Source organism: Nesoenas mayeri (genome assembly GCF_963082525.1).
Source record: "Nesoenas mayeri genome assembly, chromosome: 4".
In the NCBI taxonomy this organism is placed as follows: Eukaryota; Metazoa; Chordata; class Aves; order Columbiformes; family Columbidae; genus Nesoenas; species Nesoenas mayeri.
Genome location: NC_137540.1, coordinates 75,381,105 through 75,403,796, shown reverse-complemented (window position 1 = coordinate 75,403,796; position 22,692 = coordinate 75,381,105). Strand labels below are relative to the sequence as shown.

The 22,692-nt window shown below is 40.0% G+C and overlaps 1 protein-coding gene across 1 annotated transcript in view; it reads left to right on the top strand.

The window, feature by feature from the left end:
* The window catches only part of DNAAF9 (dynein axonemal assembly factor 9), a gene marked incomplete at both ends in the record, with an annotated part of 77,545 nt that overhangs the window by 8,670 nt on the left and 46,183 nt on the right, over window positions 1-22,692 (top strand). The window contains 8 exons of the mRNA XM_080344013.1: window positions 2,417-2,496; window positions 8,866-8,985; window positions 10,595-10,719; window positions 14,186-14,282; window positions 15,338-15,444; window positions 18,704-18,781; window positions 20,718-20,816; window positions 21,375-21,430. Coding sequence (XP_080200139.1) covers window positions 2,417-2,496; window positions 8,866-8,985; window positions 10,595-10,719; window positions 14,186-14,282; window positions 15,338-15,444; window positions 18,704-18,781; window positions 20,718-20,816; window positions 21,375-21,430 — 762 coding nt within the window. The remainder of the gene's footprint in view (window positions 1-2,416; window positions 2,497-8,865; window positions 8,986-10,594; window positions 10,720-14,185; window positions 14,283-15,337; window positions 15,445-18,703; window positions 18,782-20,717; window positions 20,817-21,374; window positions 21,431-22,692) is intronic.

The following is a 22,692-nucleotide window of genomic DNA, read 5'->3' as shown; positions in this document are numbered from 1 at the left end:
ATCTTGTTTATGAGAGGAGTTGATTAAAAAGCTCTACCTTTGTGCCTTTGGATTGGAAGCTTTCCTAATAGATTTATTTTTAATGACAGTTTCTTTTCCCACTCTGAGCAGCAGCGGGAAGATGCCTCCTCTGATATGGTCAGTGTTTTAATAGAAGTCAGTCTGGAAGCTGCTGTTGTGTCACTGCACAAGTCCTTGTCTTGCTTTCTGTCCGTCCTTCAGATGGTCTCGGGAAACCTGAATTTATCTTAAATTAATAAATTAAGAAGCTGTTTTGTTATCATTCGGGCTTTGTCTATACATGAAGCACTTCCATTCCCTAGTGTTTTACAGGGGCTCTAGCAATTCTTCATGCCTGCAGCTGCTCCTTAAATAACGGTGGGTTTGTTTGCATACTGACACATGAAATAAGGCAAATTTGTTTGTGCCCACAGCGAAGCATCTAGAATCTTTATTCTCCTCTTGATCTTGTGACTTGGGAAGTATAAAAATATGAGTATTGTTTATCTTATCATAGGAGATGATATCTTGCCCAGCTGGTCTGGAGTCCTGTTTAATGACGGCACGAAAATCTTCCACAATAAGATACAGAATCTTAAGATCAGATACCCATGTAATTCAGTTTTAGGTTGCGTTTTAGAGAACAAATAATTAGAAGTTGGAAAAATGTGCAGCATGAAGTTCAGCGTTTCTTTCATGGACTTCATAGCATCACCTGCATGGGCAACAACATCCGGTTGTACCTGGTTTAGGTGTCTTTGCTGTCATCGGTGGCTTCAGTTTCTGTTTTGGTATTTCAGAATGGATCAAAACATCTATTTATTCACATGGTGGTCTGTGATACAGTGCAACATATAAAATGGATTGGAAAGTTTCTGGAAAAAAAGAGTTGAGGGGTTCAGACTCAATTAGGGAACCTAATATTGGGAAAAATAAAACGGGAGTGTTTTGCACTGATTTTGTGCTTCCTGTGAAAGCGTCTTCAAATGTTTTCTGTCTTCTATTGCGGATGCTCGAATTGTACTTATATTAGCTATAATGTAAACCTTTCGTGTTCATTCTGTCTTTCAGAGAAAGTAGAGCATGATAATTGTAGTATTGTAGATCTATCTGGATTTACTTGGCTCAAGAAGCTACAAAAACAGGAATTCTTGTTTATTTGAGATCACAAATGTAGCTGTGTTGCAGTGCTGCTGGAAGAGGCATTTGTTTCCTAGAGCTGAACAGCTCATGGTTATATAAACAAGAACACCCATTCAGTAACATGGTGACATTTCTTGCCATCTATCTGTATTAAAACAAGCTCACAAAATGTTGCCTAGAAGCACAAATTCTATTACTCTCTGTGTGGCTCTTGTAGCTGAATTTTTTGCCCGGCTTTAAGATGTATGTTGGACAACTAAATTAAGCAAAATGAATTCTTCTATAAAGTTTATTAAAATCTTGGCAAGACTTGGTACTATTTCATTTCTTTTTAATGTGGCTCATCAAAAATGATACTTTAGCCTTACAATTTTCCCTAACCATTCATTTTAGAAAAAATGAATTGTTTTAGTACAAAAGTCGTGAGAAAGGTAACGTGCATCTCATGAAAATGATCTAGATACTTCTTTGGCTGTAGAGGGGAAAAACGTTACTGTTTTTATAATTTGCATGAAGTATTACTCGTTTAGAGTTGGTTTGAGCTGTGGTTTGCTTTTTGACTGGAAACACACAAATATAAGTTCAGTTTGTTAATTTGTCTTGCAGAGGAAAAAAATCCCTGTTTAAAAAGTGACACCCTTGTGAAGTTGAGCTGTTCTTTTGTCTCATGAGAGTATTGGCTCTATATTTTCCCATTATGGACTAAATACAATTCTAGAGAGTTGTGCCAGATGCAAGGAAGAACTGTAGCACCTGAAGCTTAAATAAGAAGCTGGGATGTATCTGTGTTGTGTAGTTACACAGAGTGCAAGTGTCCAGTGGTGCTGGGGGTGTTGAAAATCATCTTTTGCAAACTCCTCTTGGGGTGCAGGACCCACCGCAGTCCCTTCCCTTGGCAACTTTTTACCTACCCATGTTGCTTCGCTCGCTATTCCTGTGGTAGAAGAAGAGTGTTACTGGCTTGGTGGGAGGAAACTTGAGCAGAAATGTTTGCTAGAGGTTAGAGATTAACAGGGCACTTGGTTAGAAGGGGTACTTAGGGGTTCTGGTCTTCTCTCATGGCTGTGTACTTCATCTTTTAGTTGACAGAAAAAAATAATCTGGGGATTGTTTGATATGAGATCCAGATGTATTTCAAACAACAGATACCCGAGTTGAATTGCATCCACTTAGTTTATATAATAAAGAAAAAAGCTAGGTCAACTCTAGAGCCTACCAAATTGGAGCACTGTAAACCCACTGACCTCAAGCATGAATTCTCTTTCTTTTGCAGCTGCAGCCGCCTTCGAAACATTCAGAGTATCCTGACGCAGAGCAGCAAATCTCAACCTGATGGAATCCTTTGCATTTTAGGTTAGTTTTACTTCTTTTTTTTTCTTCTCCTCCCCCCGCCTTGTTCTCACTGCACTGATAATATGAGTTTCAGAAGGACGGTCAATCATCCTGGAGAAGAGGAGGCTCTGGGAGGACTTCATTGCAGCCTTTCAATACTTAAAGGGGGTTTATAAGAAAGATGGGGACAGACTTTTGAGCAGGGCCTGTTGTGATAGGACAAGGGGTGATGGTTTTAAATTAAAGGAGGGAGATTCAGGATAGACGGGAGGAAGAATTTGACTTATGATGAGGGTGATGAGAGCCTGGCCCAGGTTGGGCAGAGAGGTGGTGGCTGAACCATCCCTGGAGACATCTCAGGCCAGGCTGGACGGGGCTCTGAGCAACCTGAGCTGGTGAAGATGTCCCTGCTCATAGCAGGGGGGGCACTGGGTGACTTTTAGAGCTCCCTTCCAACCCAAACCATTCTGTGATTCTATGATCTTCCTGGCCCAAGCCCCAGCCCTGTTTCACAGTGAATGGACAGCTGTCTGACAGTTACACTCTTTTCTCCCTAAGTAAATTCTTAAGCCTATTTACTAATTTCAGGCCAACTTGCTGCAATAGTAATAATACCATCAGCATTCTTGCAAGTCTTGTGAAAATTCAGTATGAGGAGAGAAGGAAGAATCTTTGTTCATGTCCAAATTGAAGGAAAGATGGGAATAATTTAATCTGTATCTCTTTGGAGTAAATATTCAGCTGGGTGGGCTGTGTTTGCTTTCTTGGCAGAAAAGCTCAAGGCTGAAGGCACATGCGTTGCAGCTGGCAGGGAAGGATTAGAAGGTGCTGAGATTAAGGGGCTGGAGAAGAGCAGAGGAGCATCGAGGTTAAGGGATCATGATACACAGAGCTGTGGAGCGTGGGGGTTGAGAATGGGCTTGGTAGGGAGTGGGGGAATAATCAGAAAACTGACACAATTAATAAAAACCTAAATTTACAGGGAAGGGGAGGTCTTGCCTCAGGAGGGGTAATTTGAAATGCATTTAAAGAGTCACATGAGAAATCTGGGAAGCAGTTACGAGTTAAATAGTGGCATAAACCAGCATGTGATTTCAGTGCTTTATTTCTTCTGGGGTTGGCGGAAAAGGATAATATGTAATAAAGCCACGTGTGTGAGTGTGGTGTAGCAAAGGAACAGGTTTTTTGTACTGCTTTAATTGCATTTCTGTATGTAACGTTGGCTCTTCTTTCTTATTATATAGTTGACATCAAGATATTAAAGGAAAAATTCAGGGATGGTGGTTGAAATTCCTTAGACAATAGGACTAAGGAGTGATGGCTTAACTAATGTATTACATTAAAGATGAAGATGTCTAATGTATCCGTAAAGAAGCTGTGTGTAGTAATGGGCTTGCATTAGGAAATAATACAACAGCTTGGATTTTTTAATGATGTAACAAGAAAACTTGAAGAAGCTCATTTACCGAATGGCAACAGTGTTGTAAATGTGTGTAACCTAATTCTGTTTTAGTCCGTGCTGACTGTATAACGTGACTCTTCCTATCCCACATTCTCCAGGGTAAGAGTTTAAGAAGTATTTAGCTAGGTAGTAACATTAGTAAGGTCACTGTGTCAACCTTCCAGTGAAACTTAATCATACAGGATAAAGTCCTTGTATTTTTTCCCTTGATGCTACTATAATTTCATAAAATACAGCAAGTTGTGCCATCTCTTATTCCTCACCATTGACACTGGTATTTCATACCTATTTTTGTTTTGATGCTGCAGTAAGTCCTGAGCAAAGAATAGTCACTCAAAACATTGTACGGCTTTAGGGAAAACTCTACAGGCAAAAGGAATTGCTTTGTGTAATCCGCAGTGTAACGTGGGGTATTAAAGTCCATGCATAAGCCCATACCTCTTAATAAACAAGCATTTGTGTTATGGAAATATAGGAAGAGTATTTTGTTATTAGACTCATGCTTTGCCCTAATCTCTTTCAGCACCCACAATGGGACCGTTGTTGTCTAATCTGACCTGTCTAATGTAGCCTGCTGAATTTCTCACATAACTTCTGATTAAGCAGGCATGTCACTCTGTAAATGTATTAAATCTGTCTTCAAATACAAGCTTCAGATGGCAAAAAATGTGTAGTCTTACAGTTTGAGTCCTGTTGGCTTGTATGGAAAGTAGATACTCTTGTAACTTTGTGTTTTTCACAGTGTTGTATTTCACTTGGCTGCCTTTAATGAACTGGAGTTAATGCATTTCCCCCACTCCGACTTCAATTTTACACACTGGGTGGTGAGATAAAAACAATATAAACTTTCACAGCTTCGCTTCGAGTAGGTTAATATTTATACTGAAATTAAAACCAGCATCATAGGATTCCAAAGAGAGATGAGTACTGGCTAATTATTGATAAAATTATTTAAATATAGTTACAGCCAATTTTTTAAAAAGGATACTGTTACCTAATTTTAAATTGGTTGAATGGTGGCATTCTGGCATTTTTTGCTGGGGAGAGAAGACACCACAAGTGACGGGGAAAAGGAATTTGGAGGTTGGCACATCACATATCTGCAAAAAGCTGGAGCGTGTTGCTGTTAAAGCTGCTCCGAAAACAGTATCTCAAACTACTTACATTATACTGTATTTTTTTCTTAACGTCGGTGTTTTCTCACATCTGAGCTTCCAACAGAGATTTGAAGGTCACGGTGAAGCTGATCTGATTTCTGAGGATACGTGTTTCATTTTGGTAGGGTATGTGTGCACATCCGACTGTAGTTGTAGCTGTTCTAATTGTAGATCAAACTGGTTTGCACTTCAGCATGGCTAAGGAGAACTTTTACAGACATTAATATCTGGTTTTTATCCTCTCTGAAGAGAACAGGAACACTTTAGAGGCTGTAAATCGTTTAGTTTATTTTACTTTGTTTTTTATATCTAACCTGCAGAGAGCTCTTGCTTGGAGGATATGGGAGAAATCTCACCAACATTGATTATTCATCCCATTCCCTTTCCCAGTGGAGACTATTTTAATGGTTATCGTGCTACTTTCAGAGGGCAGTTCCACAACTGCATGTTGGTTTTGGGCAGCTGTCCAAAGGTGCCCTGTCCACCCTCTCCAGCTTCACCTTCCTGCGCCCTCCCTGGCGGCCCTGGAGCTCCCGTGGCTGTTTAATGTGTTGTGGAACAACTCTTCTTTGTTTTGATATCTAAGGACGTGCCAGGAGTGCACGGCTGGGACAAAACCCAGGACTCTTGTTACCTGTAGGCTGTGTTTATGTCAGCTTAGCAACTGTGAAATTGCAGATATGAGATGGCGAAGCTGAATACTTTTTGCTGAGCAAAACAGAAGTCTCAGCCTGTCCCTAGACTGCTCTTCTTCCCTTTCCTCTGTTTCCTACTCACTTGCATTTTGCATCAGTTCTGGTGGTTGCTTGATATCTTGCACCTGGTTCATCCTACCAAGCAGACATATATATATATATATATATATTTTTTTTTTTTTCGTTTTCCCCCTGTATTTGTCCAGACTTTTTCTACCAATTTAGCCAACTGAATCAGCTTGTTGGGAGGCCAGATAAGCTCTGAGTGCAGGAGAAGGAGCAGGCTTGGCTCCATGGGCAGCAGCTCATAGACTGAGTCATTGTCTAACTACACCCTTGTGATGGGTTAGGAACAGGCTGGGAGTTACTAAACTCAGCTCAGCTGGAGACAGGTGTGGGGGTTTCCTAATTAATGGCCTTTACCATTGTTCTGTTGAGGACTCTTGATATGCTTTCTGGAGGTATCTTATCTTTGTCATTGTTTCATTTCCTGTTTATCTTCTGCTAATTGTATCTGCTCATTTAACTCCATATGTTTCTGTAGAATAATATTAAAGCCTCTGAATACTAAAAAAACAAAAAAACACTTCCACAAAAGCAGATATTATGCGGAGTTGGTGTTTTTTAGAACACCCTAATTCCTTCCCCACTAGTCTGTCAATGCTCTGCAGACAATAAACTCAGCCATGGCCTTTCTTACAAGAGTTAAACGCGTGAGCTGTCCCCCTTGTTAACATTTTTGTCTTCCCTCCCTTTTGTCATTAACTGTAAAAGCAGGTTTTTGGTATTTAGCTTTGAAGACAGATCTGCGTCAAGCCTACAGAAGAGCTGATGTACCTGGATAGTAGATAAGGACAGTTTCTCATTTTCCTTCTGATCTTCCTGACTTTTTAATCCTCTGCTCCCTTTTCTGCTTCACTCTTCTGTTGGCCTGTCTTTGAGCACACCACCTTTTTGGGGAGTGTTTGGCTTATAGTCGATAGTGTTTTGTTAGATTAACTTTTGATCTGATAGGTGATGTTTGCTGGTGAAACACAAGTAATGCTGCTTGCAGAACAACTAATCCACCAGCTTGCTGCCACTGAAAGGGACTGTCCCAACTCCTGATTAGTGCTCATCTGGTGGCCTTCAAAAGTTAAGCAAGTAAAAGAGATTATCTTCAGGACATTGTGTGTGCTGGCTTTCCAAGGCTAGATCTGGTTTCAAGGAGACGGATTAAGTTTAAACGGAGGTCCCTGGAACAATGGGATGGTTCCTTCCTGGAAGAAGGGAGTCTCCATACTTGATTTTAACTAAAATCCCACCTAGAGACAAGGGATTTGGCACCAATATTAGTGTGTTCAGTCCCACTGAATTCTTGATTGCATTGGTATATCTGCTTTCATGGGGCTGGAAATGTAGATAAAATAAGAAGACACAGTGTGTTCTCTCTCCTCTGTTTCGTGCTTCCAGGGCAATCTATGCAGAAAATTATTGGCACAGCAAAGATGGAGCATTGCAGCAGAGGGGAAAAAATGAGTGATTTGCCTTGAGCCGCCTTTAGCTGAGTCTTATTGATGCCGTGACGCAAGTTACAGATTGACTGCTAAGGCTCTTGAGACTCCCTTTGTCAAGGAATGTCTCCTAACACCAGAATTGTGACTTGTTTTAAAAAGACCACGCTTCAAGGACTTGTATATGAACAGATTGGTGCCAGAAGCTCGATAGCAGAGGAATGAGGATTCAAAGACTGTGGCTGGAAGGTTTCTTGAGGGCTGAGAAAGCCGGGGCAAGTGTGATGGAGCTTTCCCCTTTCCCAACACAGTTCAAGGAATGCAACACTGTTGTGTTTATTGGTAATAATAACCATGGAGCCATCAGCAAGGAGCAATATTACAGACATCCATAACTTCAGGACAACGTGAAGTGATTGAATTTGTCTCTTCTGTAGCCTCACCTCAGGTATCTGATGCCTTGGAAAATACGTGATGTATCCAAAGGCCAGTTACTAAACAAAAGAGTTAATTAAGATGTTGGATTCCATAGCTGGATGCAGATGTAGCATCTGGTTTGCACTTTAAAGCTGAAATACAGCTTTAAAAAAGGGATATAATTAGGAAAATATAGGGTTTGTGCAAATTTCTGGTGCGTTCAGGTGACTCCTGCACATTTTGATTTCCGATGCAAGTCCTGAAACCCGGACACCCAGGCTGAGTTCTGACATTATCAGTGTACTGATCTCCTTTGGCCACTGGTAACAAGTCTTCATTTGTTGGCAGCCGTCTAACTGTATCCTAATATAACATGGTAGGAAAACCTGACGTTAGTGTTTATGAGGAATTTTGAGACTCTGACCTCTGTCAAGTGTAGATGTTGAGGATGTTGTTTTGTGCATAGTTTTACTTGTGGAAAAAACTTGATGTATTACAGTAGAATTAGGAGTTATGACTGTGAGATGAAAACATTTTCTAAATCTGTGACTTGTTTCCTTTTTCTTATATTAATCTTGCATCTCTTCACATCTCCAGTAGTTTTAATTTTATGTTCCTAATGACCAGAAAAGGCTTTCATTGGAAGCTGCTCATACACCGTATGTTTTATCAGAGTATCTTTTAATGATTCGTTAGAAATCCGCACTGGCTTTCTGGTGACTCAGGGACCGCACTGTAATACTGATAATGTTTAATCATGTATCCTAAAGCAGGAGATTTAGGTCACAGGATTAGTTTGTTAGGAAGCTTCAATCAAGAACATATTAATTAGAATGCATGCTGCATACAGACAGATGTTTCAGATTGAATTACTAGATGAAATTCAACTTCAGTGGTACAGAGCACTGTGGAAAACTAGACTTACTTAATGCTTTTTAAGCAAGGCCTGTGGATTTAGGTCAAGAGTGGAATGTCAGCATGTGGCAATGAACTTGAAAAAAACTTCCCCCTTTCCACAATATGTTCAACAGATGTAAGTGCCCACCAATTATGTGAGTTAAGTTAATATTGCTGTTTTAAAGTTTTCTTGTTAGGGAAGAAAACAGACTTTTTAGGTGCACAACGTTAGGACACATCACACTTCACATGTGGTTTTGCTTTTGCAGGAATAGACAGTCGATATAATGAAGGTTGCAGGGAACTGGCAAACTATCTGCTCTTCGGCTTGTACAACCAGAGTAACAATGACTTTGAAAGAACTGGCTTTCCTGAAGAAGTTCTTGATGGTGAGTAACATACTCAACATTTTGAGCTATTTCTTTGGTCTCTTTGGAGGGAGGGTGAACAAGAAAAAGGGGCAGACCTCCAAAATGTTCCTCTAATGTTCTAAACCTGGACAAATACAGCCCATTATCATAGAATCATTTCAGTTGGAAGAAGCACTCAGGATCATCGAGTCCAACCATAACTTGACTCTAGTACTACCCCATGTCCCTAAGAACCTCATCTAAACACCTTTTAAACCCCTCCAGGGATGGTGACTCCACCATTGCCCTGGGCAGCCTGTTCCAATGCCCCACAGCCCTTTCCGTGTCTCATTGGATACTATGCTCAGAAAACAAAAATATCTTAGTTCAGGATTAGAGAAACAACAATGGCCTTGTTAGATGCTTTGATTAAAGGGGTAAACCCGATTTTGTTTGGGTTTATTTGCTTGTAGGTTTTATTTTTAATAATTTAGCTTTTTCAGGAGTAAAATACAGCCCGTTTTACAAACTAATTGTCCTGGAAAAGACTTAATTTCCCAATTCACGACCTCAAATCTCAGCTTGTTCCAGCTGATGTACCTGCAGACAGAATCACAGAGATATTTTCCAGATTTGAAGGCTTTCTACATTACTGCACAGTCTTCCTTTGCCTTGTGGTAAAAACATGACTGCAATTCCAGTATTTCTTCTAGTCCAACATACTCTGCTACCCGAGTACCCCCTGCTTCTAGTTCCTTACTTCAAACATAACCCCCAAAAAAACCTTTTTAATGTGCCAAATAGAAAGACTATGGGCTTGTTGGCTACAATAAGTATTAACGTTCCCTGAAAAGGTAAGATAAGTTTTGTGCATCACAGGATGAGCAAAGTTGGAGTTGGTTGTAGCCCTTTCAACACAAGCTGTTCATAATCACAGAAAATTAAAAGGAGATGGTTTAAGTACCCATGGACCTTGTGCTCCCTCCTCTTCTCTGGACAAATGTGCACATTTTCTTATATATCTTCCTCGTTTAGTCTGAAGTATTTGATGCAGTTTACCATATTTCAGTCATGGTATCAATGTACATGTGTTCCGAATTACTGTGTGTTCAAACTTCTGGAGTTCTAAAATACCAGAGCTCTTCTTTAACATACTAACTCACTTCTGTAATATTTAAAAGGTGGCTGCTCACTGTGCTCATAGATTATTATTCCTTTATTTGCATGAAACTTTGAATATCTGTCCCATAGATCATAGTGCTAGTTTTTAGTTGGCCTGATGTTCTGATGTAATATCAGGCAAGAAAAGCTCTAGTTTAGAGTTTTGTAAGGACTGGGCACTGACCCTCTTGGCTTCTCAAAGGCTGGGCTGATGCAAGTTCTGTGCAAGAATTCCCAATAAACCCACAATTGTTTTGAACACCAACAAGTACTGTTCTCCTTGGAACCGGCTATGGCTGCCAAATATTTCTTTTTTAAAGAAGTGGGGAATGAGTGTGTATTCAAATAGTCGAAACATTTTCTTTGATTGAGTCACAATATAGGAAAAATGTTTTCTGTTCAGTTTCTTTGTTCTTTTATTTTGTGCCTGTGTAATTCTGCGTGTGGAGTCTTGATGCTGGGATAATATCTGTTCTGCTTGTTGCAGATATAATCATATTAATAAAACCTGACAGCGTCCATCTGTACTGTAACCCTGTGAATTATAATCATCTTTTGCCCTATGTGGCACACTGGAGGAACCTCCATTTTCACTGTCTGACTGAAAATGAGGTAAGTGTGAAATGAATGCAGATGAGCATTGCTAATGGACTTGCTAATGAACTGATATTCAAAGTGAAATTTGTTTTTACATTCCTTCCAGAAGCTTTTCTTCTGTTTCATATTCAGGAGTGGGGGTGATCTGTGTATATATAAATATGGGTATTAATATTTTTTCTTATGTTTGCAAGAAGAAAAATGTTTTGAATACTTTGTATTTTTTGGATCACGAAGACAAATTATTCCCTTCTTCCACTAATGACTGTTGCTTGGACATAAGTCAATGAACCTTTAATGAGGAAGAAACTTTAATGTGAGAAATGCCGAGTCTGAATCAAGTACTACAGTCAGCATTTCCGGTGATAGCCTTATTTGCTACCAAAGCAGTGTTTTAATGCATTGCTTGCCAATAGTTTTAGAATATTACAAAATACTTGCTTAGTAAGCCATATAAGTCAATCAATTTCCTTATGTCTTTTCATTTTAACTTTCAACTCTTCCTTGCAAGAGCTGTTGTCCTCAGTATGGAAAAAAGCTGAGTTTTGTTGCTCACTTTCATTGGACTGTGGTTACTAGATCTGAGTTTGATCTTGCATTTAAAAATCAACGTATTCTTAGAAAAGCTGTGTTTATCATAGCAAAGTACTGTTAGAGGAGTAAAAACATGAAAATATTGCTTGTCTAGGTGCAGAATAAGAACCTTTTTATTCCAGTTGAGACTGGGAATGCTTTTTCCTAAATGCCATCATGGGACGCATCCCCCTCTGTTCAGTGCTGTGTAATTCCTTTTCTAAATTAGAGTTATACTGAAATCTGAGGGGAGTGAATTAGCTTGCGATGCCAATGGGTGAAACTGGTGGGAGAATGAATGGGGCAGGTCAGGGAGAGAAACCTCTTGTTCCCTTGAGTTTGCAGCTGGAGAGTGATGAGGCCTATGATCGATTGTGGTTTTGTGTGGCTGTTTGGTAGTTTAAATCACAGAATTATGAAATAATTCAGGTTAGAAGTGACCTCTGTAGATGATCTTGTCCAGCCTCCTGTTTCAGGCAGCGTTAGCGATGCGATCAGATCAGGTTACTCGAGTTTTTTTTGCAGTTAGATGTTGAAAAGCCTCCAAGGGTGATGACTGCAGAACTTCTCTTGGCTCTCTGCTCTATTACCTGGCTGTCCTAATGGTGAAAAAGTGTTTCCTTTTACCCAATCTGAACCTCTCTTGTTTGAAATCATGTTCTTTATCGTGCATCCCACCACTGCAGACGGGAGAACTGGGCTTCAGCATCTCAAGAACGTTTTTGGGGGTGTTGAAAGGCAACTATGAGGTCCGGCCATGGATCTTTCCTTATAGGACAAGTGCCCCAACACTGATCATTGTGATGGCTCCAGTTTGTCCTGTCCATGGGTCCCAAAACTGGATGCGATGGTCTAGATAGAGCCCCGTGAGTGCTGCACAGAGGGGATGATCCTCGTTGAGATGTAAACAGCTGAGCTATAGGTTAAAACATGTCTTAGCAAAACCTAGAGCTTGGCTTTGTAAGGCTTTTCTGTTGCCAGATCCCTACTGAAAGGGCAAATCTTGACGTGTACCTGATGGTGGTAAAACACATGCGTTTTGCGACAAAGACTGGAGGGGTTTTAACACACTTTTGCTGGCTAAACTGCAGTCTCAGCTGTTCAGATTTTGAGCTGCATCTGCTTAATGGGCTTTTATGTGATTTCTGGTGGTAAGTAGTAAACTTAATCACACAGTGCTGGCTTGAAATAATGTTCGAGCAGGAAAGGTAAACCATGTGCTTTGTGGAAATGACTGGAAAACTTTGATTTCTGAAGTTGAAAAGACAAGGTCGACTTCGTTGCTATTTCATGGGAATGAGCTGAGCGATGTGCTTCGAGTCAAATTGCTGATCTGTAAGAATTGCCCGTTTCCAAGATAACCTCTGAAAGAGAAATAAAAATAACATTGCCGTGTCAGGCTTTAAGTGCATCCTGTTTACAGGAGGGTTGCCTGAAGTGGCTTTTAAGCATATATATATATATTTTGCAGTGATAGAAATAACTTTTCCTTGCTTTTAGGAAGATCAAAAAAGCTCCAGCGCTTTATGAATAATAAAAGCCACGTCATGCCTGGTTCTGCACAGCTCTAGATAAATCTGGCCAAACCCAAAGCCTCTCCTTCCTTCTTACTTACCTTTAACTAGACCATAGGAATTGAAGTGAATACCCTCGTTATCAAAAGAAAAAAAGCATATTATTAAAGAATACCTATTTCAAAAATGGCCTAATATGATAAAATATCAAAATTTGGTGCATACTTTATAAGCTTTCTGGGTGTCAAGACCGTACCATTTTTGGAACGGTCTCGGATACCTGCAATAGCACATAGTGAGCAAGCCTTTAGCACCCTGCCAAAACCCACTTTCTTATTCTAATGGCATTTTAAGTCTTGAGAAGCCAGCGGTTGTTTGAGGCTTGGCTTTGAACCCAGGCTTTGATCTGGCTTCCTGGGATGGAAGAACATGGAAGGACTTGGGCTACGTCTTAAATTCAGGCTTGTCTTCAAAGAACATGTTCTTAAAATAAAGAACTGGAGCTTACAAGAGCGATATACAAAAGGTTCATGATTATGTAATTTACCTTGATACTAAGTTCAGAGCGGTGTATATTAAAAAAAAAATAGGATCAAATAAACCACTACCGCCTACTGATCTTTCTCCAGAAAGCGACTCTTGAATTACCCAACCTGTTGGTTTTAGGCTTGGTACTAAACTGTGCCTTTTCAGGTAAAAATCAGAGTTCATTTTTAGTTTTTTGTTCTGCTTTAAAGTGGTTTTCGTGTCATTTGTCTCACCGGTCCAGTTTTATGCTTTTCCGAGCTGGAAGGATGATATTTGTTCTTCAGGCGACTTCAACCCATTACGAGCGTGCAACAGCAAAACAGTGTTTGCATGGTGGTGTCTCCTCCTTTTCCTACGTACATCTCTTATTCTCATTCTGTGACCCAGGGTGTATCTTGTCAGGTGGATTTTCTGGTTTAGTGTTGTTAAACTGGTATTTTTATGTTATTTTTCCCTCAGTGACAAGTTTTATTTTGTGGCGCGTTCGTTGACTCTTTCTCAAAGCGTCTTCTATTCCTTTAAAATTGTCCAGAATCTGGTAGATGATGTTGAAAGACGTCACTGAAAGCTGAAAATAAAGTGTATAGTTATGTCTTCATAGAACCTTATTAAAAACCTTGCTCCGAAGTTTGATTTTCAAAGGACAATTTCCATTGGATTGAATATATCTCTGCCATGATATAGTTTAGGAAATATGCAGACTAAAGAGATTCTTTAGCTTCTGGAAGCCATAGGTAATATTGTAGTGGATTACATGACATTTGCTGTAGAATTAAACCAGTACAATATATATTCTCTTTTGTGCAAAACTAATGATGGAATTAGGCCTGCCCTAACCAGATTTTATTTTAAATGGCTTCTTTCAGTATGAAGATGAAGAAGCTGCAGAGGAATTCAAGATTTCCAGCTTTGTAGACATGGTTCGAGATTGCACCCGCATTGGTATTCCGTACAGCTGCCAAGGTGGGTTTGCTCGTCTTATGCAAATAGTTTTGCAGCATGCAAGTCAATGCACTTCAGGGAATGAAGATTTCTTTGGTAAGAAATAAGGATTAATACGTCAATAGTTTCCTTTCAGCCTCTTTTTCCTTAAGAGTTGGGTTTCTTACTGAGAAATGGAAGCCCTTAGACTCAATCTGAAGAGTGAATGCTCAAGTGTGAGAAATAATTTGCATTCAGAGGAGCGTGTCCTGCCGTGACAGACGTTCTCTATTCACATGGGAGCTCCAGATAAATACTCCCTTCTGTAAGGAAAGAACAAACATTTCATTATGCAAGTTTCCTTTTTTAGCGCTGCAGAAACGGGGCTGCATGGTTTCCTGTTATGATCTGCAGCCAACCCAGCAGCCTGGACAGTGTCATCTCACATTGTTCACCAGAGTGTATTTTGCAGTATCCAAAATAGTGATTAAAGCCAAGACAACGCTGTGCATAAGCACGTGGGGTTTTGGATCCGTAGTACAGTAGGTAAAAGGCAGAAAAAAACCCTAAAAAGTTGCTTTCTAATTTTGAACCACGTAAGTTCAAACCAAGCTATTTTGTTTTAAATTCCTATTTCTTCATTGCTTTCCTCGAAGAAAGGGTGATATGCTCTGATTGCCTGGAAAATCATTAATGGGGGAAGGATGGCGCGTCTTTGATAGGAATTATCTAAGGAAGGTGTGTAGCTTAAGGATAATAATCATGCTTGAGATGGCTCACAGCTTCACCTATGAGGGCCAGTCTGAACAGTCCTCCCCCCTGCATTAAAAATCTGATTAATGTGGGGATAATGGTGACAGGATTTTACTTAAGGGCAAATATTTGAAGACATTGGAGTAAGCAAAGCTCCCTGTTTATTATCTTGAATTTTAACGGGCACAGTTTTGCTAATAGCCTTGGAATTAAATTTGGAAGGAGACATAATACTCTTTATTAAAGCAATAGCTGGACAAAAAGGAACAAAATTTGGGGTGTAGAGAAAAGAATTTCTAAAGCTATGGGTGTGAGAATGTTTCTGTGAAACGTTTCTTTTGCAGGTCATCTACAGATATTTGACATGTTCATTGTTGAGAAGTGGCCAATAGTACAGGCTTTTGCTTTGGAAGGAATTGGAGGCGATGGCTTCTTTACGATGAAATATGAAGTGAGTAGTTACATTTCTCATTTCCTTCTGTTTCCGTTCTGAAGCAGAAATTGAATCATGGAGTTATTTTGGTTGGAAAGTACCTTTTAGGATCATGCAGTGCTGACTCACTGCTCAAATGAGCTGCTAAGTTGGATCAAGTTTTTCAGGATCTTATGAAACTGAATGTGTGAGGATGGAGACACTACAGTCTTGCCAAGAGACTCTTTGGAGCACACAGCACTCTGGTCTTGATAAACCATGGTTGTTTGGTTCCTTGTTGTGTTTTAGAACTTTTTCCTTATCTTCTAGACCCTCATCTACCAAGAACAGAAAACACTTACTTTAAACTCCGTTAGATGGATATAGACTTTCAAGAGTAGTGCAAGAGAAGCCGGTTAGTGACAAATGCCTTGAACTGAACTGAGAAAATCAGGAGTGACTTTATTTCTTGGGTCACTGGTTTTGACACAAGAGATGCATCTACTTTACCCACAGACATTATATATTCTTGAGTCATCAACAGGGCAACATTCAAGATTCTGGATGGCGCTCCTAGTTTTAATGATTTGCTGTTCCACTCTGAGCAACTTGTGTAATTTGATTTGCTTATTTATTAAATATACTCTAGCAGCATCTTCAGAGCACAGCTTTGTATTTATGTACTCGTTTGAAGCTGCTTTGTATTTCATTTTCTTGGACCTTTGCCACAGAAATGCAGATGTCCTCTTTTTCTTCTCGCTTTTTACAGCCAGAATGTTCTTTGTCTGACTTCTGACACCTGAAAAAAAGCCCAAGGAATTAATTGTACCATTATTAAAGTCTCATCACATGTAGCACTGTACATCTTGCTCAAAAACTTATTATATGAGTTCAAGTGCGCTTCTCTCTGCTTTCACTGTCACCTTTCCTCGTGCTTTTTTTTATTCATTCCATCACTAGTCCTCTAATGATCTTATTGTGTGAACTTGTCAAAACCATTAAATACAAGTGCAAACAGATGAGCATCCTTGTGGAGGTATCAGCAGCCCTCGCTCACGTCTGAAATTAGTCAATGACTGTGAATTTAAGATTTATTTGGGTATTTAATTACCCTTGCCAATTAATTTGTCAGAGCCCCTCCGGATTCATGAAAGTGTGGCAATGACTTTGTAAAGACAGAGCCAAGCCCTATGGGGAGAGGCTGAGGGAGCTGGGCTTGTTTAGTCTGGAGGAGGCTCAGAGGTGAGCTCCGCACTCTCTAGAACTACCTGAAGGGCAGTTGTAGCCAGGTGGGGATTGGTCTCTTCTCCCAGGCATCAGCAATAGGACAAGGGGCCATGGGCTTCAACTCTGCCAGGGGAAATTGAGGCTGGAGATGAGAAAGCAATTCTGTGCAGAGAGTGGTCAGGCATTGGAATGGCTGCCCAGGGAGGTGCTGGACTCGCCGGCCCTGGAGGTTTTGAAACTGAGATTGGCCATGGCACTTAGTGCCATGATCTAGTCAATGGGCTGGAGTTGGACCAAGGATTGGACTGGATGATCTCTGAGGTCTTTTCCAACCCAGTCCATTCTGTGGTTCTGTGATTTCCTCTTTCATTGCGGGAGTTAATACCGATTTTTATGGCACTTTTGCAGCCTTAGAAAAGATCACTGCAAATTCTCAGTATCTGTTTTGAAGCCTGTTAAGCTCTGGTGGTTCAGCCAGTTCCAACCCGAGTTCTTGATTTCTTCCTCCTTCAAGTCTTAAGGGGATTTGAAGTGGAAAGTGACATTCTTAACTTTTGACGTTACTGTTTATGCGTAATTCTGTCAGGCAGCTGCTTTATGTCACCAATGGGGAGGGAAAAACCAGATCTATGGGAGGAAGTACATATGGAATCACTGGAAGTGATCTATCAATGAATACTTCTGCTGTTATTATAATAAAAGGGGGTGTTCTTGTACATTTTTATCTCCTCAAACTGACTTTCTCGCTGCTGTGCATTCTGTGCTGTTAAATTTGAAGATAATCTAATGGTGATAACATATTAATATATTTTTTTGTGTGTTTTAAGGGCATTTGCTCTTACTACAGAATTCACACGTGCTCAGGATGCTGTAATGCAGAGAATTTACTGATGGGTGAATGCCCAAGATGTCTGGGAAGTAATTATTGCCATATCTAATGATATGAATAACTGGGATAACTATAAAGCAGCAGTTTGAAGAAAATTCAGCGTTGTGTTATTGAGTGTTGGGGAGCCCTATCAATGCAGAAGTTGTTCAGACACAAGTGTCCCTTAAGAATATATTTTTGAATACTGTTCAGCATCTTATTACTTGGAAGAAGATATTAAGTTAAACAAGTTTTGCCTAAATTTACATTACACTCACAGCAAGAATTGGCTGGTGTGTAGGATGAGTCACCTTGGAATCTACTTCTTGTTTGTCTTGTCTCAGAAAATTCATCTTTCCCTTTTGGCTGCACCAGCCGATACTGTTCTTGCCTATTAACTGCATTTTGACAAACTTTGTGAAACGATTTCACGGAATCACAGAATCCCAGAATGTCAGGGGTTGAAGGGCCCTGGAAAGCTCATCCAGTGCAATCCCCCCATGGAGCAGGAACACCCAGATGAGGTTACACAGGAAGGTGTCTAGGCGGGTTGGAATGTCTGCAGAGAAGGAGACTCCACAACCCCCTGGGCAGCCTGGGCCAGGCTCTGCCACCCTCACCCCCAACAAGTTGCTTCTCAAATTCAAGTGGAACCTCTTGTGTTCCAGTTTGAACCTGTTACCCCTTGTCCTACCATTGATTGTCACCCAGAAGAGCCTGGTTCCATCCTCCTGACACTCCCCCTTTCCATATTGATCCCCATGAATGAGTCCCCCCTCAGTGTCCTCTTGTCCAGCTCCAGAGCCCCAGCTCCCTCAGCCTTTCCTCACACGGGAGATGCTCCACTCCCTTCAGCATCTTGGTGGCTGCGCTGGACTCTCTGCAGCAGTTCCCTGTCCTGCTGGAACTGAGGGGCCACAACTGGACACAAGATTCCAGGTGTGGTCTCCCCACACATTTGTTTGAAAGATGCAAGTAAAACTTTGCACATGCTTTGAAGCCTCGCTTGAGGAAATGAGGCTCTGAAGCATCCACAACACTTAATCTGGTCCATTCCTTTGTAACCAGTAGTGTAAAAATATTCCAAATTCGTAGTTAAGGGCTGTCGCATTGGGCGATGTGCTGAAGGTCTGTTTCAATGTGGCTTAAACCTGAATCTGTGGCGTTTTTCATGATGTTTTTTGCATTTAAAATCTTTTTCAGTTAATGGATGTCAGCGTTGATTTGTGGAAGACGTACAGCAAAATGGATCCAGTTTCCTTGGAGGACTTGCTGTTTGAGGTAATGTGGATGAAATATTCTCAAGGACTGGTCTGTTAATGTAGCCACAGAGCAAAATTGTGATTTTATTGGTTTGTTTTTAACAGAATGTACAGAATTAATCTGCTGAGTGTTCACTGTTGTTCTCAGGGCCTCTTTCCCTTCCTCAAATCTACCACAGAGTCCATGAAATCCTCCTTTTGTAGCAAGACAGGGAAAAAGAATCCACTTTAATTTACAGCCATAATTGCAGGAAAAATAAAAAAGCACTTTTTGGGATTGCTCTGGAACTACTTTAGATGGGAAACAGTGACACACAGTGGCTGCTCTGGCGCTTCGTGAAATAAAAACACAGTATAAAGTCATTTCTCGATTTAATGCGTTCTGATCTCAGTGCTGGAGAAGAAAGCAACACATCAGTAGATATTATTTTGTTGCTGATTTTTTTCATCAGTTTCCAGCTTGGCAGCAAAATTGGCTCCTAATTTGTAGCAAGTTCAGCAGTAAGTATCTGTTATTAATAAAATTTAGTTGTTTAATCAGCTGCTGTAATGAAAATTAAAATGTCATACGGGCTATCAGTCTAAATAGTAACTGATACTTCACTTCCCTCTGCCTGTGGAAGTGAGAAACATTGTCTCGATTTTTCTTAAGCTGGTAACTGACTTATTTATCCAATTTTGAAGTTTGAAACCTGTAAGTTGTTAAATTGGCTTTAGATTTTCTGAAAAAAATAAATGAATGGGGTTGTCATCCAACTCTATCATAAAATTGATGATGTTATAAATGGTGTTCTTGGTGAGGCTGAAGTTAGGTGGACTTAAAGAGCATTTGAAGCTGGTATATGTTGATACCTTTTTGTTAACACAGCTTTGATTTTAGAACATTCTGACTTGACCTCTACTTGCCATTTAAAAGGATGTTCTGTACAATATTGTCACTGACAATATTGTCACTCGTAGCTTCTATGAAGAGCTTATTTGAGCCTGGAATATTCTCCAACAATTGTTTTTTCCCTCTAAATGTAAAACCTTCATTTTAAACCTCAAGGCTTTATTAGGATTTTGGAAAGCTTGTAAGATTTCATCCACTTTTACTCCCTGAATTTCATTCATTGCTGCGTTAATGAAGTGGCTGAAGTAAAATACTGTATCGTACCTCTGCTAAAATCATAGTTCAGGTTTTGCCTATTGTATCTCTGAAGATCCACACACTCTAAAATCTCTTGTTTTCCAAGTTTGTATGTGACAGGTAACTGAAAACAATCTTGAGAGCATTTTAAAATTGCCTGGTTCTGTTAGGTTCCTGCTTTATCTGCGTGACACACTCTTTTTATTAATTCCCTGATTTATTTTCGATTAATTTGAATGCAACACTTACCTGTAGTCATCTTCCTTTTTTATTCTGCTTTAATGAGGTGTTCCTGATGTTTCCTTTTCCACTTATACAAATAAAGAAGGGATCATCTGCCCCTTGCACATCATGAGCTTCCCAAATTCCCCACCCCGCTCCTCATTTTCTGTCCGTAATCTTACTTAATGTCAGGTACCAATTACTGGAGAACCACGTACAGATTTAAAACTTGACAATTAAACCTGTCCAAGTGTTGATTTCGGAAGGCTGATGGGAAAGATGAGGTCTGAATGACGAGCGATCTCAAAACGGTGCTTCCTTAGGTTAAAGGCAGATAAAGGGCTCTGGTCCTTTTCCTTCTCCTGCCTCCAAAAAACCCCAAATGTCTAACAAACACAAAAAACACACCCCCAAAAGACCCCTGAAAATCCAGCAGTCATTACCTTTTAAAAGATGTTGATTTTCTTGTATTTATTGTTCATTGGGCAGGCTGGATTCTATACTGCATACTGAAATGGAAATGATGTTGGGTCATTCAGTACCATCTGTGACTTCCTTTCCCTTGTGTAACACCTTACTAATAATGTGGATTTTTTTTTAATAGGATTTAGCGATTTTTGAACACCAGTGGACCAAGTTTTTTGCGAACTTCGATACTGAAGTTCCCTTCATTCTGGAGCTGTCAGAATCTCAGGCTGGGGAGGTACGTCTGCTTCACTAACCCTTTGAACTGCTACTGCCATCCATGCAGAACTAATAAGTATTCAGCATTGGTGATTTTTATATGTCTTTCACTATTTTTCCTCCCTATCCCATCTCACCTTTTATGTTTGAGGGGTAGAAACCTGTTTTTTTAAGCTCACCATCCACCTTTCCTATCCATGACATGATCCTTGGCACTGCCTGATGTAATTCATTGAGTGTTTCTTCACTAATCATCAAACTTAGTTAATTTACATCTGCACAACAGGTCCCGATTTGTAGGTAGGTTGACTTTTCATGTCGGTGGAAGCTTCAGTATGTACACGTCAAATCTCAAACATAATTGATGGTAACACAGCACAAGTAAAAATACCACAGTGCTTTTTGGTAGTAGCTGTTGCTTTTTAAGCATATACGAGGTTTTTGGGTTTCTTTATGGAGGTTGGAAGTAGTTTTCGAATAGGAGTTTTCTCTGAGAAGGATTATTCAGGTTTGGTAATGATAAATTACTTTCAGTTCATTTGTTTGTTAATTAGGTTTTGTTTTTAATTCTTCACAGCCTTTCAGAAGTTATTTCAGTCACGGAATGATCTCAAGCCATATAACAGATAACAGGTATTACTCGTTGTTCCCTGTGAAACTGTGGTGTCACTAGGACCTCAGTGTATTATTTCCGTATTTCGGTATATTATTTCCATATTTCGGTATATTATTTCCATATTTCTCTGCTGTAATGCTTACAGTTCATTTTGGGACCATCTCAGTGTATTCCGTCTCATCTTAAAAGAAAAAGTGAAGGTGCTTCTGGGAAGGATAAGCCGATTTTTCATGGGATTTAATGCTGTAATTAGTACATATACAATGTCAATATGTTTGAAACCATCCACCTTGTGCATCCTAATATAGTCAACCTCTTCATAGCCAGATATCTAAACAGACTCATTAACTTACTGCACAGGACACCTATGTTTGAAAATGCTGGTCCTATTTATATGCTACTCAAAACCAATTAAAATATGAAAGTTATAGATCTCATGATACTTGTGTGAGTCATGACATGCACAAGACCAACACTTAAAGCAGAGTGGTGTAAAACCCAAATCTTTGCCAATATAAGCTGGATAATACAGATCAGCTTGATTTTATTTAGCGTAGAGTTTTGAGGGACGAAGGTTGTTTGGCATATGTTGCAAACCCAAACCTTCTGCTGTTTTGAGCTAAATAAAGGTTGCTGAGCTACTTGAATGTCTCCGCAGATTCTTCTTTATTTGGAACTAAACAGTGGAGTTCAATGTCCTTTATTGTTTTCAGCATCCTATGTTGTTTGCATTTAAATCATGAAAAGAAAAACCTTGACCTCTTCAGCTGAGTCTTGGGCCTAAAGCCAGAGCTAAAACCAAAATAAGTTTGTTTAATTCCAATATAGTAATATCAGGGTTTAAACTAGTCAGCTTTTCAAGGCAATTTACTTGAAAAGAGAGGAAAAAACTCTTCTAATGTGATTTGAAAAACAACCTGGAGACATGTTCTTGTATATAAAAGTGGTAGTCAATGGTGCGGAGTCTAGTTGGAGGCCAGTATCTAGTGCAGTGCCTCAGGGGTCGGTACTGGGGCCAGTATTATTTAATATATTCATTAACGATTTAGACGAGGGAATAGAGTGACTGTCAGCAAGTTTGCTGATGACACCAACCTGGGAGGAGCGGCTGACATGCCAGAGGCTGTGCTGCCATCCAGAGACCTGGAGAGGCTGGAGAGTTGGGTGGGGAATAACCTAATGAAATTTAACAAGGGCGAGTGTAGAGTCCTGCGGCTGGGCAGGAACAACCCCAGGTTCCAGTATAGGTTGGGAAATTACATATTAGAGAGCAGCGTAG